At 45.2% G+C, this 23,966-nt stretch overlaps 1 protein-coding gene across 4 annotated transcripts in view; it reads left to right on the forward strand.

Moving 5' to 3' along the window:
- The window catches only part of EPAS1 (endothelial PAS domain protein 1), a 132,626-nt gene extending 109,005 nt beyond the window's left edge, over positions 1–23,621 (forward strand). For 3 of the 4 annotated variants that reach the window (XM_081188496.1, XM_081188497.1, XM_081188495.1), the window contains 9 exons: positions 7,032–7,179; positions 8,964–9,172; positions 10,491–10,678; positions 12,429–12,539; positions 13,879–14,369; positions 15,578–15,701; positions 16,162–16,285; positions 18,439–18,630; positions 20,034–23,621. In XM_081188496.1, coding sequence (XP_081044622.1) covers positions 7,032–7,179; positions 8,964–9,172; positions 10,491–10,678; positions 12,429–12,539; positions 13,879–14,369; positions 15,578–15,701; positions 16,162–16,285; positions 18,439–18,630; positions 20,034–20,185 — 1,739 coding nt within the window. In that variant the 3' untranslated portion in view covers positions 20,186–23,621. The remainder of the gene's footprint in view (positions 1–7,031; positions 7,180–8,963; positions 9,173–10,490; positions 10,679–12,428; positions 12,540–13,878; positions 14,370–15,577; positions 15,702–16,161; positions 16,286–18,438; positions 18,631–20,033) is intronic. The other variant, XR_014006495.1, reaches the window with a different exon arrangement.
- The last annotated feature ends 345 nt before the right edge of the window (positions 23,622–23,966 follow it).

Below are 23,966 nucleotides of genomic sequence, written 5' to 3' on the forward strand. Positions count from 1 at the left end.
GGAACATGAATTCTCTTTATCACAACTTGTACAGCATTGGGGGAAGGAGTGCAGAGTTAGCCTATTTGTGAGCCTTAGCCTGCAGTTCTTTGAGAATTACCATAGATTGTATTTCTGTTGCAGATTTTTCTTCGTACATGTAATGTCCAACACCTCTCACCTTAAGAGTTTTGTACTTTAGCCTCAAACAATAGGATATCTTCTCCAGTTCTGCTTCCCAAGTTACCCAAGTTTTCATTTCCCTAATAGCCTGGTCCTTTTGTTTTTATATGAGCAAAGGAGAAGACCCCATGTTTGCAAGGTTGCTTTCCTTTAAGTCTCAGGAGTGGCACATAGTTCCTGTGAAAAGCCTGGGGAACATTTCTTGTGGGCATTGCCTACCAGTATTCCCAGGAACATGCATAAATCTCTTCAATCTAGAGCTTCCTTTCTGCGAAATCTGACATGCGATTTTTGAGCTGGCCGCTGTTCCTGTCACACATGGTCCTGGTAACTGTTGTGGGATCATCTGCTGATGGCAAAGAGGCTTGAATATGCTCTCACATATGAATGGAGGCTTCTCACCCTGTAAACACAATATACAGTTCCGACTCCAAAGGGCAATGGATTTAAAGGAATGTCCACAGGCTCATGTTCCTCATTACGGTAAAGCAGTGCCATCTAGCTAAGACAGCACAACTCCAAGGAAGGAGCAATTTCTATAAGCGAATTCTGAATAAACTTTTCCCCCTTCAAAGGGGATGTAAATTCTTTGAGCTACTGCTAATTATGATCCAGAATAAATGAATAGGTTGTTTTCCAAATGTGCCTTGCTCTTTTTTTTCCTTTGCAATTTTGCTATTAGGGTCCAGGTTTTTCTAATAATTTGGCTATGTTTGCAAGGAGTGGAGAAGAGGGAAGAGGGTAGAGACTGAGGTTTGTGGGTGGCAGGTACAAAAGTCTGGAAATAGTTGTCATGGGGAACAGGGGAAGGACAATAGGCAAGGTCTCTTGCCTCGTGCGAAACTATGCATCCAGTAAAATAATCCAAAGTAGTATAGATGGATTTGAAGAGGGATTAGACAAGTTCAAGAATGAAAGGTCCATCAGTTGCTATTAACCATTATGGCTATATGGAATCTACAAAGGCCACTAAATGCTAAGTGTTGGGAGGGGACAATAGGAATAGAAGACTATTTCCCTTGCCCAGTCCTTGTGGGCTTCTCCAGGGTATGTTCTCCAGGCTGCTATAGGAGCTAGCAGCAAGAGGGACAGAAGCATGCATGCACACACATGTATATATCACTTTGATACCATATGGAGGGAAGTGGAGTTATTTGTACAAGGGCACATCCTTGTACAAGCAGATTTTTTTTCCTATTGTTGAGTTGTTTATGTAGCACATGTTTGCCATTATGTACAATTCGCCAAGTTCAATGGGATTCAGTCCCAGGTAAACGTCTGAAGGTCTGCAGCCTTTGAACCTTTTCTATGTAGTATGTTTAAAAATTGTTTTCTCTCCACCAATCTTACAAAGTGGCTCTTGAACTACTTTACAGGTGGGAAATCAATGCAGAGAGAGAGAGAGAGAGAGAGAGAGAGAGAGAGAGATTTGTTTGAGGCCAACCTTGTATGTCCATGGATGGACAAGCTGGTAACCAGCACAGAAACTCTAAAAACAATGGAAATTCAATCCTAAAATGCAAGCCGTTCATATTATTATTGCTATATCCCATAGAAAGACTATAATCCTCCCTGTGATTGCTCACAGGGATGGGGGGGGAGTGTACAAATTAATGAAAATATCTACATTGCCCATAAACTGCACAACCCTCTGCCAAGATAGAACTTGCTTCAAGTTTGCAGTCCTGTATTATTGTCTTGCCATGGGGTAATGACATTGTTCTGAAATAAGCTACAGCATTGTTTGCGTTCTTGGCTTCAAATATAAAAAATTCTATACACTCCAAGAGACTTAATTGGTAGTCATCAGAGGCGATAATAGGGTTTAATTTGGCAGATTTGGCATAGATCACTCCCTGCAACCTATGGAGCAGGGAAGAAAGAGAGAGGGAAAGGAAACAAAGTCTTTGTCTTATTGCATAATGTGCCCTGACGATGCGCTGTAGAACTATAGCAAGAGATTAATTATATTCCATCATTAATATTTTAAAATGATTTGGATCTGTTCCTGTTCCCACTGAATCTTGCCATTCATCTCAATGGAGAGCCAGTTGAAATTCTTTAGTAAACTGTTTAACCAAAGACTTCTTTGTGGTCTTTAAACTGTTCAGAATAGCAGTATCTTTTATTTATTTTGTGCATTTAACAAAACATGCTGCTTTGTTCCTACAAAAATAATAATATTGAAGCAATTTAAATAAAGCATTTAAAAACTTTAAAATATCCAAAACATGGTGGAGATCATATTAGTAGCTAAAAAGCCTGGATGGGCTTGCCTAAATAAAACTGCTTTAAACAGGCACTGAAAAGGACACAGTGAAGTTGCATGCCTGATGTCAATAAGCAGGGAGTTCCAAAATTCAGGTCCTGCAACAATCAAAGATTGTTTTTTCTATAAGTGAAGGGGAAAGGAAGGGAATCCACTGACAAATAAAGCCTCCAAATAATAATTACAGTGGTGCCCCGCAAGACGAATGCCTCGCAAGACGGAAAACTCGCTAGACGAAAGAGTTTTCCGTTTTGGAGGTGCTTCGCAAAACGAATCTCCTATGGGCTTGCTTCGCAAGACGAAAATGTCTTGCGAGTTCCTGCGGGGTTTTCCCCCCCCCCCCTTTCTAAGCTGCTAAGCTGCTTATCAGCTGATCCGATAAGCTGATAAGCCGCTAAAAGCCGCTAATAGCGCTAATAGCGCTAATCCTCTAATCCGTCAATGGGCTTGCTTCGCAAGACAAAAAAACCGCTAGACGAAGAGAATCACAGAACGGATTCTTTTCGTCTTGCGAGGCACCACTGTAAATGTGGGGACTTACTTTCAGGCATGTGGAAGTCTCTGTTCCTTTTCCTTGCTGCTCAGCTTTCTTGGCCAGAGAGGACAGGTGAGGAGGCAAGGAGGAGAAGCTGGGGCAAGAGGCTCCAGGGATTGGCAATGGGCCCCTACTAGCGTGTGACCCAGTAGTGTGTTTTCCCAGTAGTGATGTATGGAAGTGAGAGCTGGACCATAAAGAAGGCTGATCGCCGAAGAATTGATGCTTTTGAATTATGATGTTGGAGGAGACTCTTGAGAGTCCCATGGACTGCAAGAAGATCAAACCTCTCCATTCTGAAGGAAATCAGCCCTGGGTGCTCACTGGAAGGACAGATCATGAAGCTGGGACTCCAATACTTTGGCCACCTCATGAGAAGAGAAGACTCCCTGGAAAAGACCCTGGTGTTGGAAAAGATGGAGGGCACAAGGAGAATGGGACGACAGAGGACGAGATGGTTGGACAGTGTTCTTGAAGCTACCAGCATGAGTTTGACCAAACTGTGGGAGGCAGTGGAAGACAGGAGTGCCTGGTGTGCTCTGGTCCATGGGGTCACGAAGAGTCGGACACGACTAAACAACAACAACAAGCGTGTGACCCTCAGCAAGTGCCTAATGATGCTGGCCCCTGATGCTGGGGGACAACTAGGGATGCTGGAGACAAAAATGCAATCAGGAGCGGAATTTCCAACATTCACTTATTTGTCCCATGTCCATGCAGAGATGAACCCAGTGAATACGATCTGCAAACGATACGTAATTTATTTCGTTTCCCTGCCTGATCTGCATTGCATTTCCTTCTCATTGAAATGAATAGGATGGAATAAGGGAATTGACAATGTAATGTATGCCAACATAGTGTCCAGATCAAGGGAAGTAATAGTACCCCTCTATTCTGCCTCGGTGAGACCACACCTGTGTCCAGTTCTGGGCACCACAATTTAAGAAGGGTATGGACAAGCTGGAAGGTGACCAAGATATAAAGGGTCTGGAAACCAAGCCTTATGAGGAACAGTCGAGGGAGTTGGGTGTGTTTAGCCCGGAAAAGAGGAGATTGAGAGGAGATACGATAGCCATCTTCAAATATCTTGAGGGCTGTGTCACATGGAAGATGGAGCAAGCTTGTTTTCTCCTGCTCCAGAGGGTAGAACTCAAACCAATGGCTTCAAGTTGCAAGAAAGGAGCTTCTGACTAAACATCAGGAAGAACTTTTTGACAGTAAGAGCCATTTGACAGTGGAACGGTCTCCCTCGGGAGGCTGTGGACTCTCCTGGCTTGGAGTTTTTAAGCAGAGGTTGGGTGGCCATCTGTCATGGATGCTTTAGCTGAGATCCCTGCATTCTGGGGGGTTGGAATAGATGAGCCGGGGGGTGGGGTGGCTTGGGTGTTCCTTCTAAATCTACAGTTTTGTGAAAGCTTCCTAGGGTTGTTACTGGGTGTGTATGTTGCATGAAAACGTTAACATCCTATATGAAAATTTTCTCCCCCCACCCCTGTGGTATAATGTATACCACAGTACAAATGTAAGTACAGGCAGAGGGCCTTCTTGGTAGTAGCACCCGCCCTGTGGAACGCCCTCCCACCAGATGTCAAAGAAATAAACAACTATCTGACTTTTAGAAGACATCTGAAGGCAGCCCTCTTTAGGGAAGCTTTTAGTATTTGATTTTTTAATCTTTTGCTGGAAGCCGCCCAGAGTGGCTGGGGAAACCCAGCTAGATGGGTGGGGTATAAATATATTATTATTATTATTATTATTATTATTATTATTATTATTATTATTATTATTATTATTATTTGCTTAGAGATCTTTTAGGTAACAAGCGACTGATAAGTCTAAGAATAATACAGCTGATTCAAATAACTGCTGGACACACACACACACACACACAGTGTGACGTTAAATGAAGAGCACAAGCTACTCTTTGTTGTAACAGAACATAATGTGATTTTATTTTTATTTTTTAATGATGAAAGCAGTAACAAGCTTTTTTGATAATGTAACAGGCAACTCTCATTAGGACTCTTCATTGCAAGTTGATTATTAGGAGGCCCGTATATAATAATGTTTCGCAGACACTGCAGAACATAATTTTCTAAAACAATCTTCAGACAAAACCTTTTGATATTCCTCACACACGCATGCCACACAAGTAATCTGGTAATCAAAAAGTAGTATTCTAAAGTAAATTAAGGGCAGGGTGATTTTTAATCCAAAACCTTTGCTGACAAGGAAGAGGGAGGTGAAGTAAAATACATCATAGAAGCACTTTGTAGATGACTCATACTGTATACCAAAAATGGTCATTTCTGCATCATAGGCAGCCTGTTTGGGTCTGTCACTGACTTCCAGGGCTTGTCCACACCGGAGAAAAATGTGGAGCTTTCTCCCCTTTAAATGCAGGGTTTTAAAAATGCTTTCTGTTTTGCACATTTGGAGGATAAAAAAACCCAGCGTTTAAAGGGGAGAAGGTCTGGAGAACACTGGGATGGTGAGAATGTCATGTGGATGCCTCTGTGTTAATGGGGAGACAGGCCACATTTTGCTCTGATGTGGAGTAGCCCTCAACCCACCATTTCCTATGATGGTACCAGAAGCCAAAGATTCCATGTTCAAGATTCTTATAATAGGGCTGCCGTACGTCTGAAATTTCCCAGACATATCCAGCATTTGCCTGTCAGAAACAGTGCCTGGGTGGAATTTCCGAAAATTGGTTAAAATGTGCAGGAAAATCTGGGGGTGTGGCAATCCATGTTGGAAATGTTGATTTCTTTTGGCGAATCTCCTAAAAAAAATTGCTCAAAAACTGTGTCCACATTTTCACTTTTTGAAATACGGCAACCCTGCTTTACAAGGCAATCTAAATACAAGCTGGGGCTGGGTGTTTCAAGTCAAACAACCCCTTTGCAGCCCAAATGATAATTCGTAGAGACACTGGGAGCTGGGAGGGAGTCATTGCAATTTAGATAGCACAGACATTTAATCTTCCTACAAAGCTTCAAGGGCTTTTTTTCCCACAGACCTGGCTTTTTCAACCCTAACAGCTCCCAAGGCGGTTTACAGCGAACGGCAATTAAAGCAATGTCTAGTTAAGGCAATTAGAATGATATAAATCAGTTGCAGTGGCAGATGGCAGCCCGTGGTGGGTGGGTGGAGATGATGACTTTTTTCCTAACCCCCACCAGCCCTCCAGACGTTCTGGCTGTGCGTTGTCCCCTTTGAACGTCCTTAATGCAGCAGTTAAGGCAAGCAAAGCGTGCGTCTCGGACATCCCCTCCAGTGGCTTCCCAGCACTTTGAAAGCGTTGATGTGAGCAGCCACACAGGAAAGGGCAATAGGATCAGCCAAAGTTAGCAGCTCCTACGGTCTAAACCGGGGGTGGGAATCCATTTTCAATCCAGGGGCCATATTCTGTTCTGGGAAAGGGTCACATGCTGACTGGGGCCAGAACCAGAGGCCAAAGTGGATGGAGCAAGGAGTGTGGATTTTTCCTTTGAAAGAGTTCACGACTTCCAAGTTACAAGAAAAGAGATTCTGACTTAAAACATCAGGAGAAACTTTCTGGCAGTAAGAGTTAGAGGCCACTGGAACACCATCCTCATTCTGAGAATCAACCCCTCACTGGTTCAGCAGGCATGTTCTAAATAGCGCTTGTCAGCCCATATGGGCGAAAAACTTGCTTTTAATTTAAAAACAAAACAAAAAAACACCCAAAGAAATCACAGGTTATCAGGAATCTCACACCTGCACACAATATTCCTGGGTGTATTTTTGTGGCACGCTCACAAAATCACAGGATGCAGGAAGCCCTACTTAGATTTGAAAAAGAGTATGAAATGGCATTAGGACAGCTATCTTGGGCTGTTGCAGCAAAAGCAAAACACGAGATACTCTTGTAAGACCTATTGCAGCACGTATTTTTGTAGTTCTAAGTGAGAGGGCTGTGAGTTTGTTTTTTTCTGTGAAAGGGGCTATTTATAAAGTCATGTTAATGCATGCTGCACCTGGCAATATTTTGACTTGGTCACTCCTATTTGTGTCCTCCCGTCTCCCCCCCCCCCAAAGTGTGTGCAAAAGGTCAAGTGGTCACTGGGCAGTACCGCATGCTTGCCAAGCATGGTGGGTACGTGTGGCTAGAGACCCAAGGAACAGTCATCTACAATACACGCAACCTGCAACCTCAGTGCATCATCTGTGTCAACTACGTTCTCAGGTAAGTCCGCCGGAATCCTAAAACAGGGTTGAGGAACCACAGGCCCTCCAGATGTGCTGGTTGCAACTCCCCTCGTCCCCAGCTCTTGGTCTAGCTGGGGCTCATGGGAGTTTGCATCCAGCGACACCTGGAAGGTCCCCATCCTTGTTCTAAGAGTATTATTATTATTAGGGATGTGGGTGGCGCTGTTTTCTAAACCACTGAGCCTCTTGGGTTTGCCCAAGATCAGCGGTTCAAATCCCTGCAATGGGGTGAGCTCCCGTTGCTTTGTCCCAGCTCCTGCCAACCTAGCAGTTCGAAAGCATGCCAGTGCAGGTAGATGAATAGGTCCTGCTGCTGTGGAAAGGTAAACCGCATTTCCGTGCGCTCTGGTTTCTGTCACGGTGTCCCGTTGCACCAGAAGCGCAACATGATCTGGAAAGCTGTCTGTGGACAAATGCCAGCTCCCTCGGCATGAAAGCGAGATGAGCGCCGCAACCCCATAGTCGCCTTTGACTGGACTTAACTGTCCAAGGGTCCTTGACCTTTTTACCATGGGAGTTGGCATCCAGCAACACCTGGAAGTTCTCCATCCTTGTTCTAAGATTAGTAAAGGTAAAGGAACCCCTGACCATTAGGTCCAGTCGTGACCAACTCTGGGGTTGCGGCACTCATCTCGCTTTACTGGCCAAGGGAGCCGGCGTACAGCTTCTGGGTCATGTGGCCAGCATGACTAAACCGCTTCTGGCGAACCAGAGAAGCGCATGGCAACGCCGTTTACCTTCCTGCTGGAGTGGTACCTATTTATCTACTTGCACTTTGACGTGCTTTCAAACTGCTAGGTTGGCAGGAGCAGGGACCGAGCAACGGGAGCTCACCCTGTCACAGGGATTCGAACCGCTGACCTTCTGATCGGCAAGCCCTAGGCTCAGTGGTTTAACCCACAGCGCCACCCGCGTCCCCGTTCTAATATTATTATTATTATTATTATTATTATTATTATTATTATTATTATTATTATTATTATTTTATTTGTATACCACCCTTTATTTGTAGATCTCACGGCAGTTTACAACATAAAATTACAATATCAAAAACCCAAAACGCAAAGTGAAAATAGGAAGAAAAACAAACCAATAACCCCCTGCCTCCCACAAACACATTTAAAAGGCCATAGACGATTAATCAACCAAAGGGCTGATTGAAGAGGAATGCTTTTGCCTGGCGCCTAAAGGTGTATAATGAAGGTGGCAGGCCTTCCTAGGGAGAGCACTCTACAAATAGGGACCCACTGCAGATAAAGCCCTGCCTTGTGTTGCCACCCTCCCGACCTCTCATGGAGGAGGCACAGGAAGAAGGTTCTCAGAAGATGATAGCAGGTTCCAGGTTGACTCATAAGGAGAGAGGCGGTCCTTGAGGTATTGCAGTCCTGAGCTGTTTAACATAGGTCAGACCTCACACAGGATGTTCAACTGCTAGTTCCTGACCTCAGACCCAACTTTGCTTGCCCAAGAAAAAGGAGGCCCCTCTCAACTCACAATGTGCATTATGGTCCTCTTGGTATCATCCCTGTGGGAATCTGGCTGTTCCTTTCGCCCCTAAAACTGTCCATTTCCACCGATAGGTAGGCACACAGCCAACTACGTGGCAGTCAGAGCAAGTGTGTTGTCAGAGGTTAAGCATCTAAATCCAGGTGCCTGCTTGGTAAAATTGAATTTTCGCTTTAATTAATTGAACTCTTTGCTTGTGGACATTCTTCATCGGAGTACAAACTATTCCAAACCGTCTGATTTTGTTCTTGTTAGTGAAATAGAGAACAATGATATCGTGTTCTCCATGGATCAGACAGAATCGCTCTTTAAGCCGCACATGATGGCAATGAATCCTATGTTTGATAACGGAGTCCCCGTGGCAGAAAAGAGTGGTTTCTTGTTCACCAAGCTGAAGGAAGAACCTGAGGAACTTGCACAGCTTGCTCCAACACCTGGCGATGCTATTATTTCTCTTGACTTTGGTTAGTAATGTTCTGGGGAGGTAAACCCCCTTTTCTTCTGTTTTGCACAATAATTAACCAGTAGGTTATTGGTAGATTGATACATCTCTCATAAATCGTTACAGTAAGCAAATATTTTAGATGCTCAGGTCAGCTCTATATGGTACTTATCTAACTAATACAAAGAAGCACACTTGGCTGTAGTTTTGTAGCCTAAGAAAAATGGATTTAGATTGTGGTCAATATTACCATTCCCCAACTTGGTACCCTGCAAATGTTGTTGGAATCCAACAAACAAGCTGTTGGGAGCCTTGGACTTTGTGTTTTCATTTTATATCAAACTGCAGTTCCATGTTGCAAACGAGCATGAGGAACTGTGGTTTGTTCTAACCGGAGTTAATGAAAATAAATTAAAATCAAACCATGAGGAATCTGGCCTTGGCATCTTTGCCATTCGGTTTCTTCAAAGGCAAACCTACAAACAACCAGACTCCAGATTGGAGGCTATGTTATGAGCCAAAGTCATTTGTGGATATGACTGCATGAATATACTACTGTGTGGGCACAGTTGTCCCTAGTTAACTACATGTGATCTTTCAAATTAAGCACCCACTTCCTTTTCTGCCATGCACAAAGAATCACCTCTGCAGCAAGCAGACTCTTTGAATTTCCAAAGAGCTGAAATTCACAAACCTATGATGTGTGTAATTCATTTAGATCAGGCATGTCCAACAGGTAGATCGTGACCTACTGGTAGATTGTGGGGTGTTCCTGGTAGATCCTGGTCGATCTCTAGCCCCTCAGCGATTTTCTCCCCCTCCAAAAAAAACACACAAAAAAACCCACACACACACAAAACTTTGCCTTCCTAAATAAAAGCTCAACAATTTTAGCTTCCCAAAAAAGCTCTTTGGTCTATCCAACAACAATGGGTAGATCACTGTCAGATTTTTTATACTGTGAGTAGATTGCAGTGTATTGGGAGTTGGATGTCCCTGATTTAGATAAAACACTGTGTGAAGATCAGATATAGGAAATAACCCACATCAGCGGGTATGGGGAGGGGAGTAATGTGAGCAGCCACCGTCAATGAAGAATTATAGACACCCGTATGAGAAAGTCCTTTGTTTGCATAACGTTGACCTCAGAGAAACACTAATGACGATCGGATCAGGCTTAGCACCTATTTATACTAAACCAAGACTTAGCTGTACTGTCCTTCGTGATGTGAGGAGGACCATCACGTCTGATGATTTCAGCTTGTTCTTTTCCCTAAAACGATGTCTTGGGGACTGTAGGCTGCGCAGATGAGTTGACCTTGCATATCTTTAAATTTCAGGGACGCAAAAGTTTGAGGAAATCTCTTCCTACAACAAAGCTGTGATGACCCCAAACAAGCAGTGGCCTCCGGAAGCGAAGGCTCCGGCTCCACAGGCTGAGAAGCTGAGTGTGCCGTCCTTTACACTGCCCCAGGTTGCACCTGGCAGCAGCACTCCCAGCGCCAGCAGCAACAGCAGCTGTTCCACTGTAAGGAAGCCCTTTGCACTGAGCGATGGCCTTGTTGTTTTCATGCGCAGGGCTGCGGCCAGAATGCATGTTGTGCCTCAGGGGCATGTGTGGTTCTTTCATGAGCATCAACAGCGGATACAATACCAGTTTTGTTGTTTCCTTGTTTTTAAAAAAGGGAAGATTATTTCCAGAAGAGTAGCTGCATTATTCTCCTGTAGCCAAAACCAACAGCAAATGATGACAGTAGAGATTTACTTGGCAGGATCCGGCCGGTCCAGCATCCTATTTCACAATGGCCAATCAGATGCCAGTGGCAAACCCAAAAGCATGATCCTGTGCTGGGCCCGGGGGTAATCCGAGTAACGCGGTCCAGGTCTGGTCCCGAATCCAAGGGTTCCACAAGAAGTCAATCCGGCAGGGCCAAGGCAGGACACAAGGCAGAAAACCAGGCAAGATCAGGCACAGGATCTCAGGCAGGTTCTGGCAAACAGCAATGTTGCTCCCACAACCTGGGGCGGGTTCCGACAGCCTTTTATCTTTGTCGGGGTAATGGCCGGTCCTGATCCCCCGGCGACTCACCTCCCTGTCTCGCCCGAAGGCGAGTACTCCTCCTGCGAGTACTCAGGTCTCTCCTTCTCTCAGACCTGAGTCTCTGCAGCTCAGGAGACGTCAGTGGGTTACTAGACCCAGAGGCCGCCTCAGCCTCCCCTGACCAAACCGGTAGTGGAGCATCTGTAAGTGATGGCCCAGCTGAAGGCAACGAGGTAATCCCTGCATCTGGAGCCAGGGCAGACTCAGGCCCCTGGCTCGGCCCAGCTGGTGCTTGTTGCAGGGGAACCTGTGCAGACTGGGACTCTTCAGAATCAGGCCCCAGACTTGGTTCTGATGCTGCCTGAGGCAGAGGATCCAGTGCGGACTGAGACTCCTCTGGTTCCGAGTCCGAGCCTGAGTCTGAGTCCCAGGCCATCACAGATCTGAGTTCGAGAGCACTCTCCCTTCCTGTGGCTTCCAGCAACTGGTATTCGGAAACATACAGCCTCTTAACCATGGAGACAGAGCATAACCGTCCTGGCTAGTAGTCAGTGATCTCCTTCTCCTCCATATATTTCTCCAATTCACTTTGAAAGCCATCGAAGTCAGTGGCCATTGTGGGGCCTCTTGTGCTCAGGTCTTGCTTGTGCTTTTCCCACAGGCATCTGGCTGGCCATTGAGGCTGGGCTAGACAGGCCATTGGACTCCTTGTAGGTTCTTAACATCTCCATCAGGAAAGTGATGCTGTGCACTGAGTACCACCAAGGACAAGGCCCAGAAGGGGAGAGAGGTGCACACAGCTTCAAACTCCCTTCAGGTGCCTTGGATCAAAGGGCTTTGTATGTGTATGTGTGAGGGCTTTGCCCATATTTCAAACACTGAAACCCCCAAATCCCTTTCCAAATGAATATAGGGGAACACATCCACCCCTAGTGCAAGCAGGCAGGTGCTGCTTTTTGACAAGCAAGTCTTGTAAAAAATATCTACTTGCCTACCTGCCTACATGTACTTATGGCAGTATCTGAAGAAGTGTGCATGCACACGAAAGCTTATACCAAGAACTAACTTAGTTGGTCTTTAAGGTGCTACAGGAAGGAATTTTTTTATTTTGCTTATGGCAGTTGTTAGTGGCCAACCAGAAATCAAGGATTTGCTTTTGGTAAAGCTTCCCTGGATGACGAGGCAGTTGGTTATTTGCAGACCTCTGATAGTCTGCTCTGTCTTTCTCACTCTGCAGCCAAGCAGCCCCGGAGACTATTACACTTCCTTAGACGAAGACCTGAAGATCGAGATGATTGAGAAACTTTTTGCTTTGGACACGGATGCCAAGAATCAGTGCAACTCACAGGTAAGAGAAGCCAGCAGGAAAATGTAACATCATCATCAGTGTGTAGCACACACATCTCTTTGGCAGCTAATGCTTACTCCTTTGGGCCACCAGAACTGCAAGAGAACAGAGTGCAGGGGCTGTGTATTGATAGATAAAGCAAGATGTGAAGGAAACCAGCACCATTTTGAACGGGGGGGGGGAGCTCGGAAACCTCAATTAAGGCTATCTTTTTATTTTTTGTTACATCACATTTGGGCAGGCATAGGCAAACGCCGGCCCTCCAGATGTTTGGGACTACAATTCCCATCACCCCTAGCTAGAAGGACCAGTGGTCAGGGATGATGGGAATTGTAGTCCCAAACATCTGGAGCGCCGAAGTTTACCTATGCCTGCATTTGAGTAAAGACTGTAGCTCAGAAGCAGAGCAGCCTCAATCCCCACCATCTCCAGGCAGGACTAGATGAGACTCCTGCCTGAAATCCTGGACAACTGCTTCCTATCAGTTTGTAGGCATTACTGAGCTAGAAAACCAATGGACTGACTCTGTGTAATATGGCAGCTTCCTGCTTTCCTGCTCCAGCCTGGTTCCTTCCCGATGTTTTGGACTACAACTCCCAGCATGCCTGACCATGCTGGCTGAGGCTGATGGGAGTTGGATTCAGCCAACATCTGAAAAGCGTCAAGTTGAGGAATAATAATAATAATTTATTATCTATACACAGCCCATCTGGCTGGGTTTCCCCAGCTACTCTGGGTGGCTTCCAACAAAACATTAAATACAATAACCTATTAAACATTAAAAGCTTCCCTAAACAGGGCTGCTTTAGATGTCTTCTAAAAGTTTGGTAGTTCTTTTTCTCTTTGACATCTGGTGGGAGGCCATTCCACAGGGCGGGTGCCACTACCGAGAAGGCCCTCTGCCTGGTTCCCCGTAACTTGGCTTCTTACAGCGAGGGAACCACCAGAAGGCCCTCGCCGCTGGACCTCAGTGTCCGGGTAGAATCATGGAGGTGGAGATGCTCCTTCAGATATACTGGACCAAGGCCGTTTAGGGCTTTAAAGGCCAGCACCAACACTTTGAATTGTGCTCGGAAACGTACTGGGAGCCAGTGTAGGTCTTTCAAGACCAGTGTTATGTGGTCTCGGCGGCCGCTCCCAGTCACCAGTCTGGCTGCCACATTCTGGATTAGTTGTAGTTTCCGGGTCACCTTCAAAGGTAACCCCACATAGAGGAAGGCAGCACAACAGTGTTAAAGATTGTTCTAGGAAAGAGGAGGAAAAACGTTTCTTCCAGGATAATTATTCTTTCGTACTGTTGCAATCACGGTCTCTTCCCTGCTCCCTTCTCTCTGTGCAGACTGATTTCAACGAGCTGGACCTTGAAACTTTGGCTCCTTACATTCCAATGGACGGAGAAGATTTCCAACTCAGCCCGATCTGTCAAGAGGAGCGGCCCCTCTCCGAAAGCGCCCAGCTCACTCAGCAGAGCTTGAGCAACATGAGCAACCTCTTCCAGCCCCTTGTTCCTCCCTCGCAGGACCAGTTCTTCCCGGAGAAATACTGCCAGCCGATGTCTAACAAAAATGTTAACACGGGCCAGGGGACTCTGCCACCCCCCTTCTTGAACGGCGGAAGCCAGCCATCCTCTTTGCTGCCCTACTATGCCCAAGCCAGCACTCCTCTGTCTTCAATGGGTGGGAGACCCAACACACAGTGGCCCCCTGACCCACCCTTACAATACGCCCCTACGAAACAGAGAGCGGCCGTCAATAAGTGTTTGGGATCCATAGCTAGCTCTCCATCGGGGCCACCGCTGCACCTGCCTGATATGAACTTATATAAGAAAAGGTAACTCGGAGGAAAGAGTGTGTGAATTTAGGTAGCTGGTTTGAGCTCATTCATTCGTTATGTTGAGAAGGTGGAGAACTGGGCCCTTTGTTGCCAGAAACCAGCTCCCCATAGAAAATCCCAAGAGAGTGTGTGAATTATGGTATTTTTCGCTCTATAGGACGCACCCAACCATAGGACACACCTTGTTTTAGAGGGGGAGAACAAGGGAAAAAAATTCTCCCCCTCTCTGCTCAGCGCCCCTTCAGCGAAGCGGCAGAAGAAACAGAGCCCCTTCCATTTCTCCTCCAAGCTTCGCTGAAGGGGCGCTGCGCAGCTCTCTCTCTCTGCTGAAGCCAGGAGAGTCTTGCTTTCCCGGCATCAGCAAAAGGAACCCGAAGCCTCCAGAGGCTTCAGGCGGCTATCCCTGAAGCCTGGAGAGCGAGAGGGGTTGGTGCTTAGCTTCAGCAAAGCGGCCTTGTCTCTTCAAACCATACCCAGCCCATTGAGCTCATCTACGACGTTCCAGCCTTCCAAATGTTGTCATCGTGGTGTGGGATGATGCCATTCTCACACTGCCACATGCCACCTTAGCCTGACGTGACAGGCCATAAGGAAAGACAGACTGCTTCTGTTGACCTCATGCCTCTGCTACCAACAAGGCATTGTGAATTGTCTACTACAGCACAAAGGGCGAGCAGAGCTTTGGCAGCAGATACTGTCTGCGGAAAACAGCTGTGATACACAAAAACGATTAAATAAGTCTCCACCGCCAACCCACATCCTTCACTCACGCCTAAGGCATTCTTCCTGTGGGGGAGTGCAGGTTGCTATTGAAGCAGAAAGAATATTGCAGCTTGAATAAACTATGCGGGTTGGTATTGGACTCGTCGGTTGTGTATGCTACAGCTGTTCTCTACAATCACTGAGTTGTCTCCCAGGGACAGGCATTTGTGGTCCTCCAGAGGTTGTTGGATGGCTCCAAAGTCAGCAGGGACAGTGGCCAGAGATGTTGGCAGTCCACTAGCAGCTGGAGAACCACCATCCACATCCTTGCTCAAGGAGGACATCCCAAGTCTTTCCCCAAGAATCCAACAGCAACCTAAGTTAGGAACAAGAGGCCTCTGCAGGTCAGCAAGTCTCACTGTTCTGGTTTGAAGCTTGGCTTGAGGAAAGATCCTTCTCCAGTGTTTTGTTTTTCAAATGCAACCATGGCTTTGTCTCAACAGGTCGCTGGAGTGTCTTGGGCAGCGGGGCATGGATATAAACCCTGCGCGGATTGCTCTTGCCAACAGTTTGAAGCTGAAGAGGCAGCTGGACTATGAAGAGCAAGCCTTTCAACACCTGAATGGGGTAAGGTGTCCTTTGCAAAGGCTGCCCTTTTTGAGAAAAGGCCATAACTCAGTGGAAGAGCATTTGCTTAGCATGGGGAAGGTCCTGGGTTCAATCCCTGATGTTTCCAGGAATCCGGATTGCTCCCTGGAGATGCTTAATCAGTGTGGTCAGTAATGAGCTAGTTGCTTGTCACCCAAAGGGTCTTCAAGTGACTTATATTCGTGTGTGTGTGTGTATCATATAACACATTAGTGTATAACACATTAGTGTTCCACACAACATACTGGGAAAAATCAACAACAACAAAAATAGCTCCACAACGGTGATATAAAACACTGGCAGCATGCTAACAACTTGATGCAAGACAATTTCCTAAGTTCCCTTCTATGGCCTTAAAACAAAAATGAGTTTGTTTTTTTTAAACAATATTCTTTCTTGTCAGGCTTATACTGTCTCTTTCCCCTCCCCCCATCTATAGATACAAGGAGAAACATCTGGCATTAACCCAACACACTTAATGTGGAAAAGGATGAAAATCCTCAGAGGTGAAAATTGTGCATTACTCACAGAGAAGAAGTCGCTCAGCACAAGTGTCCTTAATGGTAAGACCCCTTTTTTAAAGAAATGAAAGGTAATTCAATATAACCAAATGGAGTCACATGGGGTCCACTATGTCACTGTTGGGCAGCTGGTGACAGAACACAAAACTTGCCCTGCAGATGCAGTCCCTGCCTTTACATTTCATTTTTGCCACATCTTATGCTCACTGTCTGTGTTCTGCACTAACTTCAAGCTCCTTAAGAAGAGTATTGTGGGACCAGATGGGCAAATGGTCCATCTTTGCCAGTGTTCTGTTTTCCTAGGGTGGCCAGACCAGGGTGGATTTGATTTAAATCAAATTGATTTAAATCGCTAGTCAGTAAGACCTGATTTAAATCACTAGTCAGTAAGACTTGATTTAAATCATTTTTTTACAGAAAGACTCATTCTTGCTGGTATAAACTTAATATTTACAACCAGAGGAAGGTTTCATTTTTGGAAGAATAAATTTTCAGAGTAGTTTTTACAGTTATATCAAAAATTACTGATTTGGTTATACTATTAGAAATACATGGAGAGATAATTATGAAATTATTGTGAGGTTTAATAAGTTAACTGTTTATATTTGGACAACTTTTCTGCTGTACTTTATTGGAAGGAGAAAAAGAATAATTTCCTTAAAAACAATTTAAACAATCTGTTCAACTAAAACAATAGCATTATAGCATATGTACTCATGTTTGTTGACTGATGTGGTTAAACAGGTGTTTTTTTAAAAAAAAAATCTTAGACACATGAAAAACTTAAAACAAATCCTGATTTCCTGATGAATAACCTTTGGACTATAATGTAACTTAAATTGACAACTATCTTTAGAAAGATTCCCCCCCCCCCAAAAAAAAATATTTTAAAAATCCAATTTAAATTTAAAAAATCTGATCTTTTTTATAATTTTTTTTTTAAGTCATTGATTTATATCCACCCTGAGCCAGACCTCTGGGAAGCTCACAAGGACAGCATGAATTGCAGCCTCCAGTGGCACCTTGCATGAGTAATAATAATAATAATTTATTATTTATACCCTGCCCATCTGGCTGGGTTTCCCCAGCCACTCTGGGCGGCTTCCAAAAGAATATTAAAATACTGTGATACACCATCACACATCCATAGATACAACTGCCTGAGATTATACGGCAGTTCTTTGGGGAAGAGCTGCAGCCCAGCTTCAGAGCACCTGCTTTGAATGCAATTGGTCCTGGGCTCCACCTCCCAGTATATCCAAGTAGAGCTGAGAATGCCACCCCCCCACCACCACCAGAAACCCTGGAGAGCCAATTAGGGACAACAGTACCGAGCTAGAGTTAGCAGGAGCCTTTTGTTTTAACTTGAAAATGGCTGCTGCAAACTCTTATATTCCACCAGGCTATGCAGGCAGCTGGGGACGTGGGTGGCGCTGTGGGTTAAACCACAGAGCCTAGGGCTTGCTGATCAGAAGGTCGGTGGTTCGAATCCCCGCGACGGAGTGAGCTCCTGTTGCTCGGTCCCTGCTCCTGCCCACCTAGCAGTTCGAAAGCACATCAAAGTGCAAGTAGATAAATAGGTACCAATCTGAGGGGAAGGTTAACGGCGTTTCCATGCACTGCTCTGGTTCACCAGAAGCGGTTTAGTCATGCTGGCCACATGACCCGGAAGCTGTACGCCGGCTCCCTTGGCCAATAAAGCGAGATGAGCGCTGCAACCCCAGAGTCGGCCACGACTGGACCTAATGGTCAGGGGTCCCTTTACCTTTACCTTTATGCAGGCAGTTAAGAACACATCTGTCCACACCGGTTAATTGATGTATGGGGTTTTTGTTTTGTTTTTTACTTATTTTATATGTTTTCACTGTATGGTTGTATGTATTTTTTGGGTAAGCCGCTCTGAAATCTTCTATGGAATAGCACTGTAAGAACATTTTAATAAATAAATCATTGTCATTATTCTTACAATTCATTACATCCCCTAAGGTACCGTTTGGATTACAACAATCACAACACTAATATTGACATGCAATATTCCACAATATCGAAACAGCCTAAGCAGACAGATGCGCATGCCAGTGTCAGCCTGCTCTCTTGACTCCTGGACAAACATGGGGGGAAATCTTGTTTCCGGAATTGCGTTTCTAAAAGCGGACATCCTTTTTGAAGCCCCATTTTCTGCTTTTGATTTGCAGATGAGTTCCTTTGCAACCCGCAAAGAGGACCAGGCCAGCCCCCTATGAATATGGGGCAGCAGCAACTGCAGCCACGGCATCCACCGGCCTCTTTGAGAAACTCTGCCAACATCCCCAAAGCTGCCTTCTCCCCACACTTTTACTGCTCCCCTTATCAGGACTTCAGTGTGCCACAAGGTCATAGGATGTCAGGTGAGTTCTGTCGCAAACCATAACACGAACTTGGAGGGTCTGTTTTCCAACGGGTGGCAGGGGGTGGGTGGGGAAGAAACCAGTGGTTGCAGGGAGGAGCTCACCTAAGACTTGGTTCATGACACTTGCCTGGCCCTGATCTTGATCAGACCCTGGACCGCCCCTCAATACAGGGTAAAGGTAAAGGGACCCCTGACCGTTAGGTCCAGTCGCGGACGACTCTGGGGTTGCGGCACTCATCTCGCTCTATAGGCCAAGGGAGCCGGCGTACAGCTTCCAGTTCATGTGGCCAGCATGACTAAGCTGCTTCTGGCGAATCAGAGCAGTGCACGGAAACGTCATTTACTTTTCCGCCGGAGTGGTACCTATTTATCTACTTGCAATTTGACGTGCTTTCAAACTGCTAGGTTGGCAGGAGCAGGGACCGAGCAACGGGAGCTCACCCCGTCACGGGGATTCAAACCACCAACCATCTGATCAGCAAGCCCTAGGCTCTGTGGTTTAACCCACAGCGCCACCCGCGTCCCTCCTGCCCCCCAATACCATTTAGTAAATAGATAAATGAAGCCAAGCATGCCAGCTCCAGACGCATAATTGACATGGTATCTAGGTGGACCCTCAGCTGCAGTGCTCAGAGACTGTGGAACTCTCTTGTGTTTTTCTTTCTCTGGTGGGTGTTTGGTTCCTTCCCTGTTCGCCTTTCATGACCCAGCAAAGACTATTGAAATGCCTTCAGTATGAGTGCCTAACCCCATCCCTGCACTGAAGCCTGAAGCTAATAAGGCTTGGTTCTGTTGCCTTATTTTTGTTCCTGCTCAAGCTGATGTGTTGTTCTTGCTGGACACTTGCAATTTTCTCATCGAAGCAGTGTGCTATTTTTCTCATCAAATAATAATAATAATAATAATAATAATAATAATAATAATAATAATAATAATAATTTATACCCTGCCCATCTGGCTGGGTCCCCCCAGCCACTCTGGGCGGCTTCCAACAAAACACTAAAATACAATAACCTATTAAACACTAAAAGCTTCCCTAAACAGGGCTGCCTTTAGATGTCTTCTAAAAGTTTGGTAGTTATTTTTCTCTTTGACATCTGGTGGGAGGGCGTTCCACAGGGCGGGCGCCACTACCAAGAAGGCCCTTTGCCTGATTCCCTGTAACTTGGATTCTCACAGCGAGGGAACCGCCAGAAGGCCCTTGGCACTGGACCTCAGTGTCCGGGCAGAACAATGGAGGTGGAGACTCTCCTTCAGGTATACTGGACCGAGGCCATTTAGGGCTCAAAGGGGATGTATGGTGTTTTCTTCTTGTACACTGTCCTTTCCAGGCAGAAATCTTAAGCCTGAACCGAAATAAATAAATGAAGGCCGCTCAACATCTAAATCTTCTCGTTTCAGGAGTGACAAGTCGCCTGCTCGGCTCATCCTTGGAACCTTATTTGTTGCCGGAACTGACCCGATATGACTGTGAGGTTAACGTCCCAGTTCTCGGGAGTTCGACGCTCCTGCAAGGCAGCGATTTGCTCCGAGCTCTCGACCAGGCGACCTGAAGCAGCCTTGCAGCATTCTCTGGCCTATACCGTCCAAAAAAACACAAAAACAAACCAGCTGCAGTTTTTAAATCTATTTTTGCAAGTAGACAATTTCTAATACTGATTACACTTTTACAAGATTTTACTTAACTATTGAACTTGTCCACGTCACCAAATAGTGGCCTTTCTGTGAAGTTACTCACTTTCCTTATTTGCATTAAAAAAAAAGTATGCATCTACTGTATTTCCAATCCCCTTCTATTTCGATAAGACGTTCCTTAGAAAATTTATATTATATGATTCCCCACCGCTGTGTAATTTATGTGTTCTGAAACTTCCTCATTATTCATGCTAATAAAAGAAGAAGAAGCTGCGGTGTGCTCGCTCGCGCCTCTATGTAATACTTTGGCTCCGTTTATTGCAAAGGTTTATTTTATTTTATTGCCAAAGATAAGTGAAATAAACAAATCTGATGAAATGCACTTGCCCTACCCCTAGTTTTTCCTCTGCATTTTCTAACATGGGGGAAAAAACAATCGCAGATTATGGCCTTTTAACAATTAAAAAAACAGCTAGCGATGAAACGTCCATAATTCTAACACACCCAATGGCAGCTTTCGTGTTGGTTGGTCCTTGCCAAGTTGCAAATTACAGCCTTTCCCCTTAAGTTTAGGTCACATATCTAAAACTTGGGGCTGTGTTTTTGTCCGAGGCAGAACTAACCTAGCCATACAGGGCTAATCCAAGGCAAGGCTAATCCAAGTAGTAGACTGGATAATGAAACAAGAGGGAAATCTGAGCTTTGTGGCTGAGTGCCCTCTGTGGCGTTGCAAAGTGATCTTAGTGTGCATCTCTCAGATCATGCAATGTAGCCGCCTGTCTTGCGTTGGCCTTGGATTTGAGGATCGGTGGGGTTTTTCCTTTTTTCTTTTTTTGCATATGGAAGAGCCAAAGCTATCAGGCAAATAACTGCCAATGGGTTTTGTTTTGTTTTTAGCAACATCGAGGTGCCTTTCCTACCAGACCTTACCCCATTCCCAGGATAAACTCAACGTTTCCTTAATTAAACAAGCGGGATGGCGTGGCTGCTGTCTTAGATTCAGAGCACGGGACTGCGAAAGAATCCCAAGACAGCCAACTGCCATCGCATTTAGGTCAGTGTCTCCCTCCTCAGGAACCAGCCTGGCAAAGTGAGGAATTTGGGAGAGGATGGCAATTGGGGACAACTGAGAGAAAACAGAGAGGGTGTCGCTGCACAATTTGAAATACATGGGGCGGGGAAGGAATTCAACCCATCTTGTGTGTATTAATTCTCCATATATATATTTTTTACACAAAGTGTAACTGACTGATCCTTTTTCTCTGGGTTAAATGTTTATCATATATTGGTACTTTGTTATACCTGTTTAGACATTGAGGCAGAGCCATGACTTTTCTTCTTGGGAACCGTTTTACTTAGATCTGGTAGAGTTTTCTTACACTGTTGCTGATGTTGCAGGATTTGTCCAAAGGCTGTTACTAAAAATGCTAATTCCCAGCTAAGTTGGGGGTTGGCGTTCATCCCCCCCCCCAACCTCCAGCTAGTTAGCCACATTCTTTCTCTGCACTACTGAATTTTTGCTGAAAAAAGTAAACTAAATATATATTTGCTTGCCTACTTGTTACACTGGGGGAAATCAATGTTTTTAGGCTCTGGAGCGGCAGAGTGGGAAGGTGTTTGTTGTCTTTTTAGTTTACTTTTTAATTGTTGATAGCCTTTCAAGTGCAAATGATTTTTCTGTAGGTCATCGAAACGGCAATCTGAACTTTTCAGAAATGCTATTAAACAAAAACAAACCAATGTTGGTGCTCAGGAATTTATTTAAAATGGAAGGAGTCTCTGCAAGACCCGTTGCCTTTGCTGGGCAAACAGGCACACTCATATATTCAATCCAGCAATAACAGAAGCTCAAGGAATTGTGGGGTGCAGATTTTAAAAATATTTATTAAAGCCTTCGAGTTTCAGTGAGAAAGGCCAGGTTGGAAGGGCAAAGGGGCAAATTCAGGGCGACAGAAAATAATGGTGATATTAGACGTTATGCTTTATTTACCCAGATAAATCTACCTGAGGCAAATCAGCATAGATTTATAAGAGCCTGTAGATTCCCTTACAAACAAGAACCATTTATGCCTCCTCCTGAACACAGTTCCAGTTCAGAGAAAGTTACTTGTAACTAAGGCCCGCTGAAATCAATAGGACTCAAAATGCAGCTAAACCATCCCACAAGTGCCATTAATTTCCGCAGGACTTGAGCACAACTAATATTCTTAAGGTGGGCTTCATAAGCACTTGTGTTCGGCTGTGTGCCCCACTGTACATTTAAATCACATGGATCCCCCCAAAGAATCCTGGGAACCACCATATACCCCTCACAAAGCTACCGTTCCCAGAACCCTTAAACTACAGTTCACATGAATCTTTGGGGAAAGCCATGAGCTTTAAATGTATGGCGAATACATGGCCTGAATCATTAAAGGCACTCTTCAGAGTCTTAGTCCATTGCAACCTTAACAGCAATGTTATTACTGTTATAACAGCAATGTTATTACTGTTATAACAGCTCCCGCTCTGGATTGCAAACCTTGACTTCTACAGAGCTGTGTTGTGCAATGCATATATGGAGCCCTTCCCCATTATTTTTGCTGAAGAGGGAAGGTCTGAAGACACATCCCCTGGGGATATCTCCATAGCACTGAAGTGGACATGGAGGTCCCTGGAGGTGCACAGAACCCATAAGGAATTGTAAAGTTTTGGCACTGGCTTTGTCCATCCAAGCCCAATAATTTTGGCTCACTCCTTTGGAGATGCCGTACCCCACTGAAAGCCCAGTTGTGACATAATGTTCACGATCCAGTCAAAATGAAGCACTTCACATTCAAAGTGATTTCACTGAGAGGGTGTTAGCCTTTCTTGTTGAAAATAAATGGAGGGGAAAGTGCTTGACTCTTAAATGAATTGTGCCTGATTTGTTGAGGATCCTCCAAGGCAGGCATCCCCAACCTTTGGCCCTCCAGATGTTTTGGCCTACAACTCCCATCATCCCTAGCTAACAGGATCAGTGGTCAGGGATGATGGGAATTGTAGTCCAAAACATCTGGAGGGCCGAAGGTTGGGGATGCCTGCTCCACGGGAAAGTAGCTGTGAAAGCCATTATTTAGGGAAAGATTTGTGAGCAAATGTGCTCAGGAATCTGGACTGCTCAGGGATCCATCCTGCAAAACCTACATATATATATTTCTCGCTTTCACTTACATGATGGAGGGGGAAAGGAAAATCCAAACTTCTTTGAAGATTGCATTTGGGATTCCCTTCTGGCCTGATCCTCTCTGCTGGGTTACAGAACAGCTTTCAGGGAATGATCGTGGTTAGTGCCCTTGGAGCTTTTGTAGTCTTCTGTGGCTACAACCCGCCCCCCCCCCTCAAAAAAAAAGGGATCTGGTGGAACAGCTCCTCCTATGAAACTCTTCTTGCATTCTTCCCCTGTGCTCTGTCCCACTGCCACCTGGGAGAGGAGTGGCATCAGTGAGAAAAATCCCACTGATACAGAGGGAAAACCTTGCCAAAAAGCCCTACTCACGCATGCAATTTAGCGGTGGACCTTGGATGAATCAGCCAGGCCTTGTGCCGACTTAATATTCTACCTGTGCTACATTGCACAAAGCTCGGGAGCAGTTTTCTATCTGAAGTACATTTTTTCAAGCAAAATAGTACGGCCCACAGTATTTAAAGGACTTTAGGTTTTTGTGGGTTTTTTTGTTT

The sequence above is a fragment of the Podarcis bocagei genome, assembly GCF_964188305.1.
Source record: "Podarcis bocagei genome assembly, chromosome: 3".
In the NCBI taxonomy this organism is placed as follows: Eukaryota; Metazoa; Chordata; class Lepidosauria; order Squamata; family Lacertidae; genus Podarcis; species Podarcis bocagei.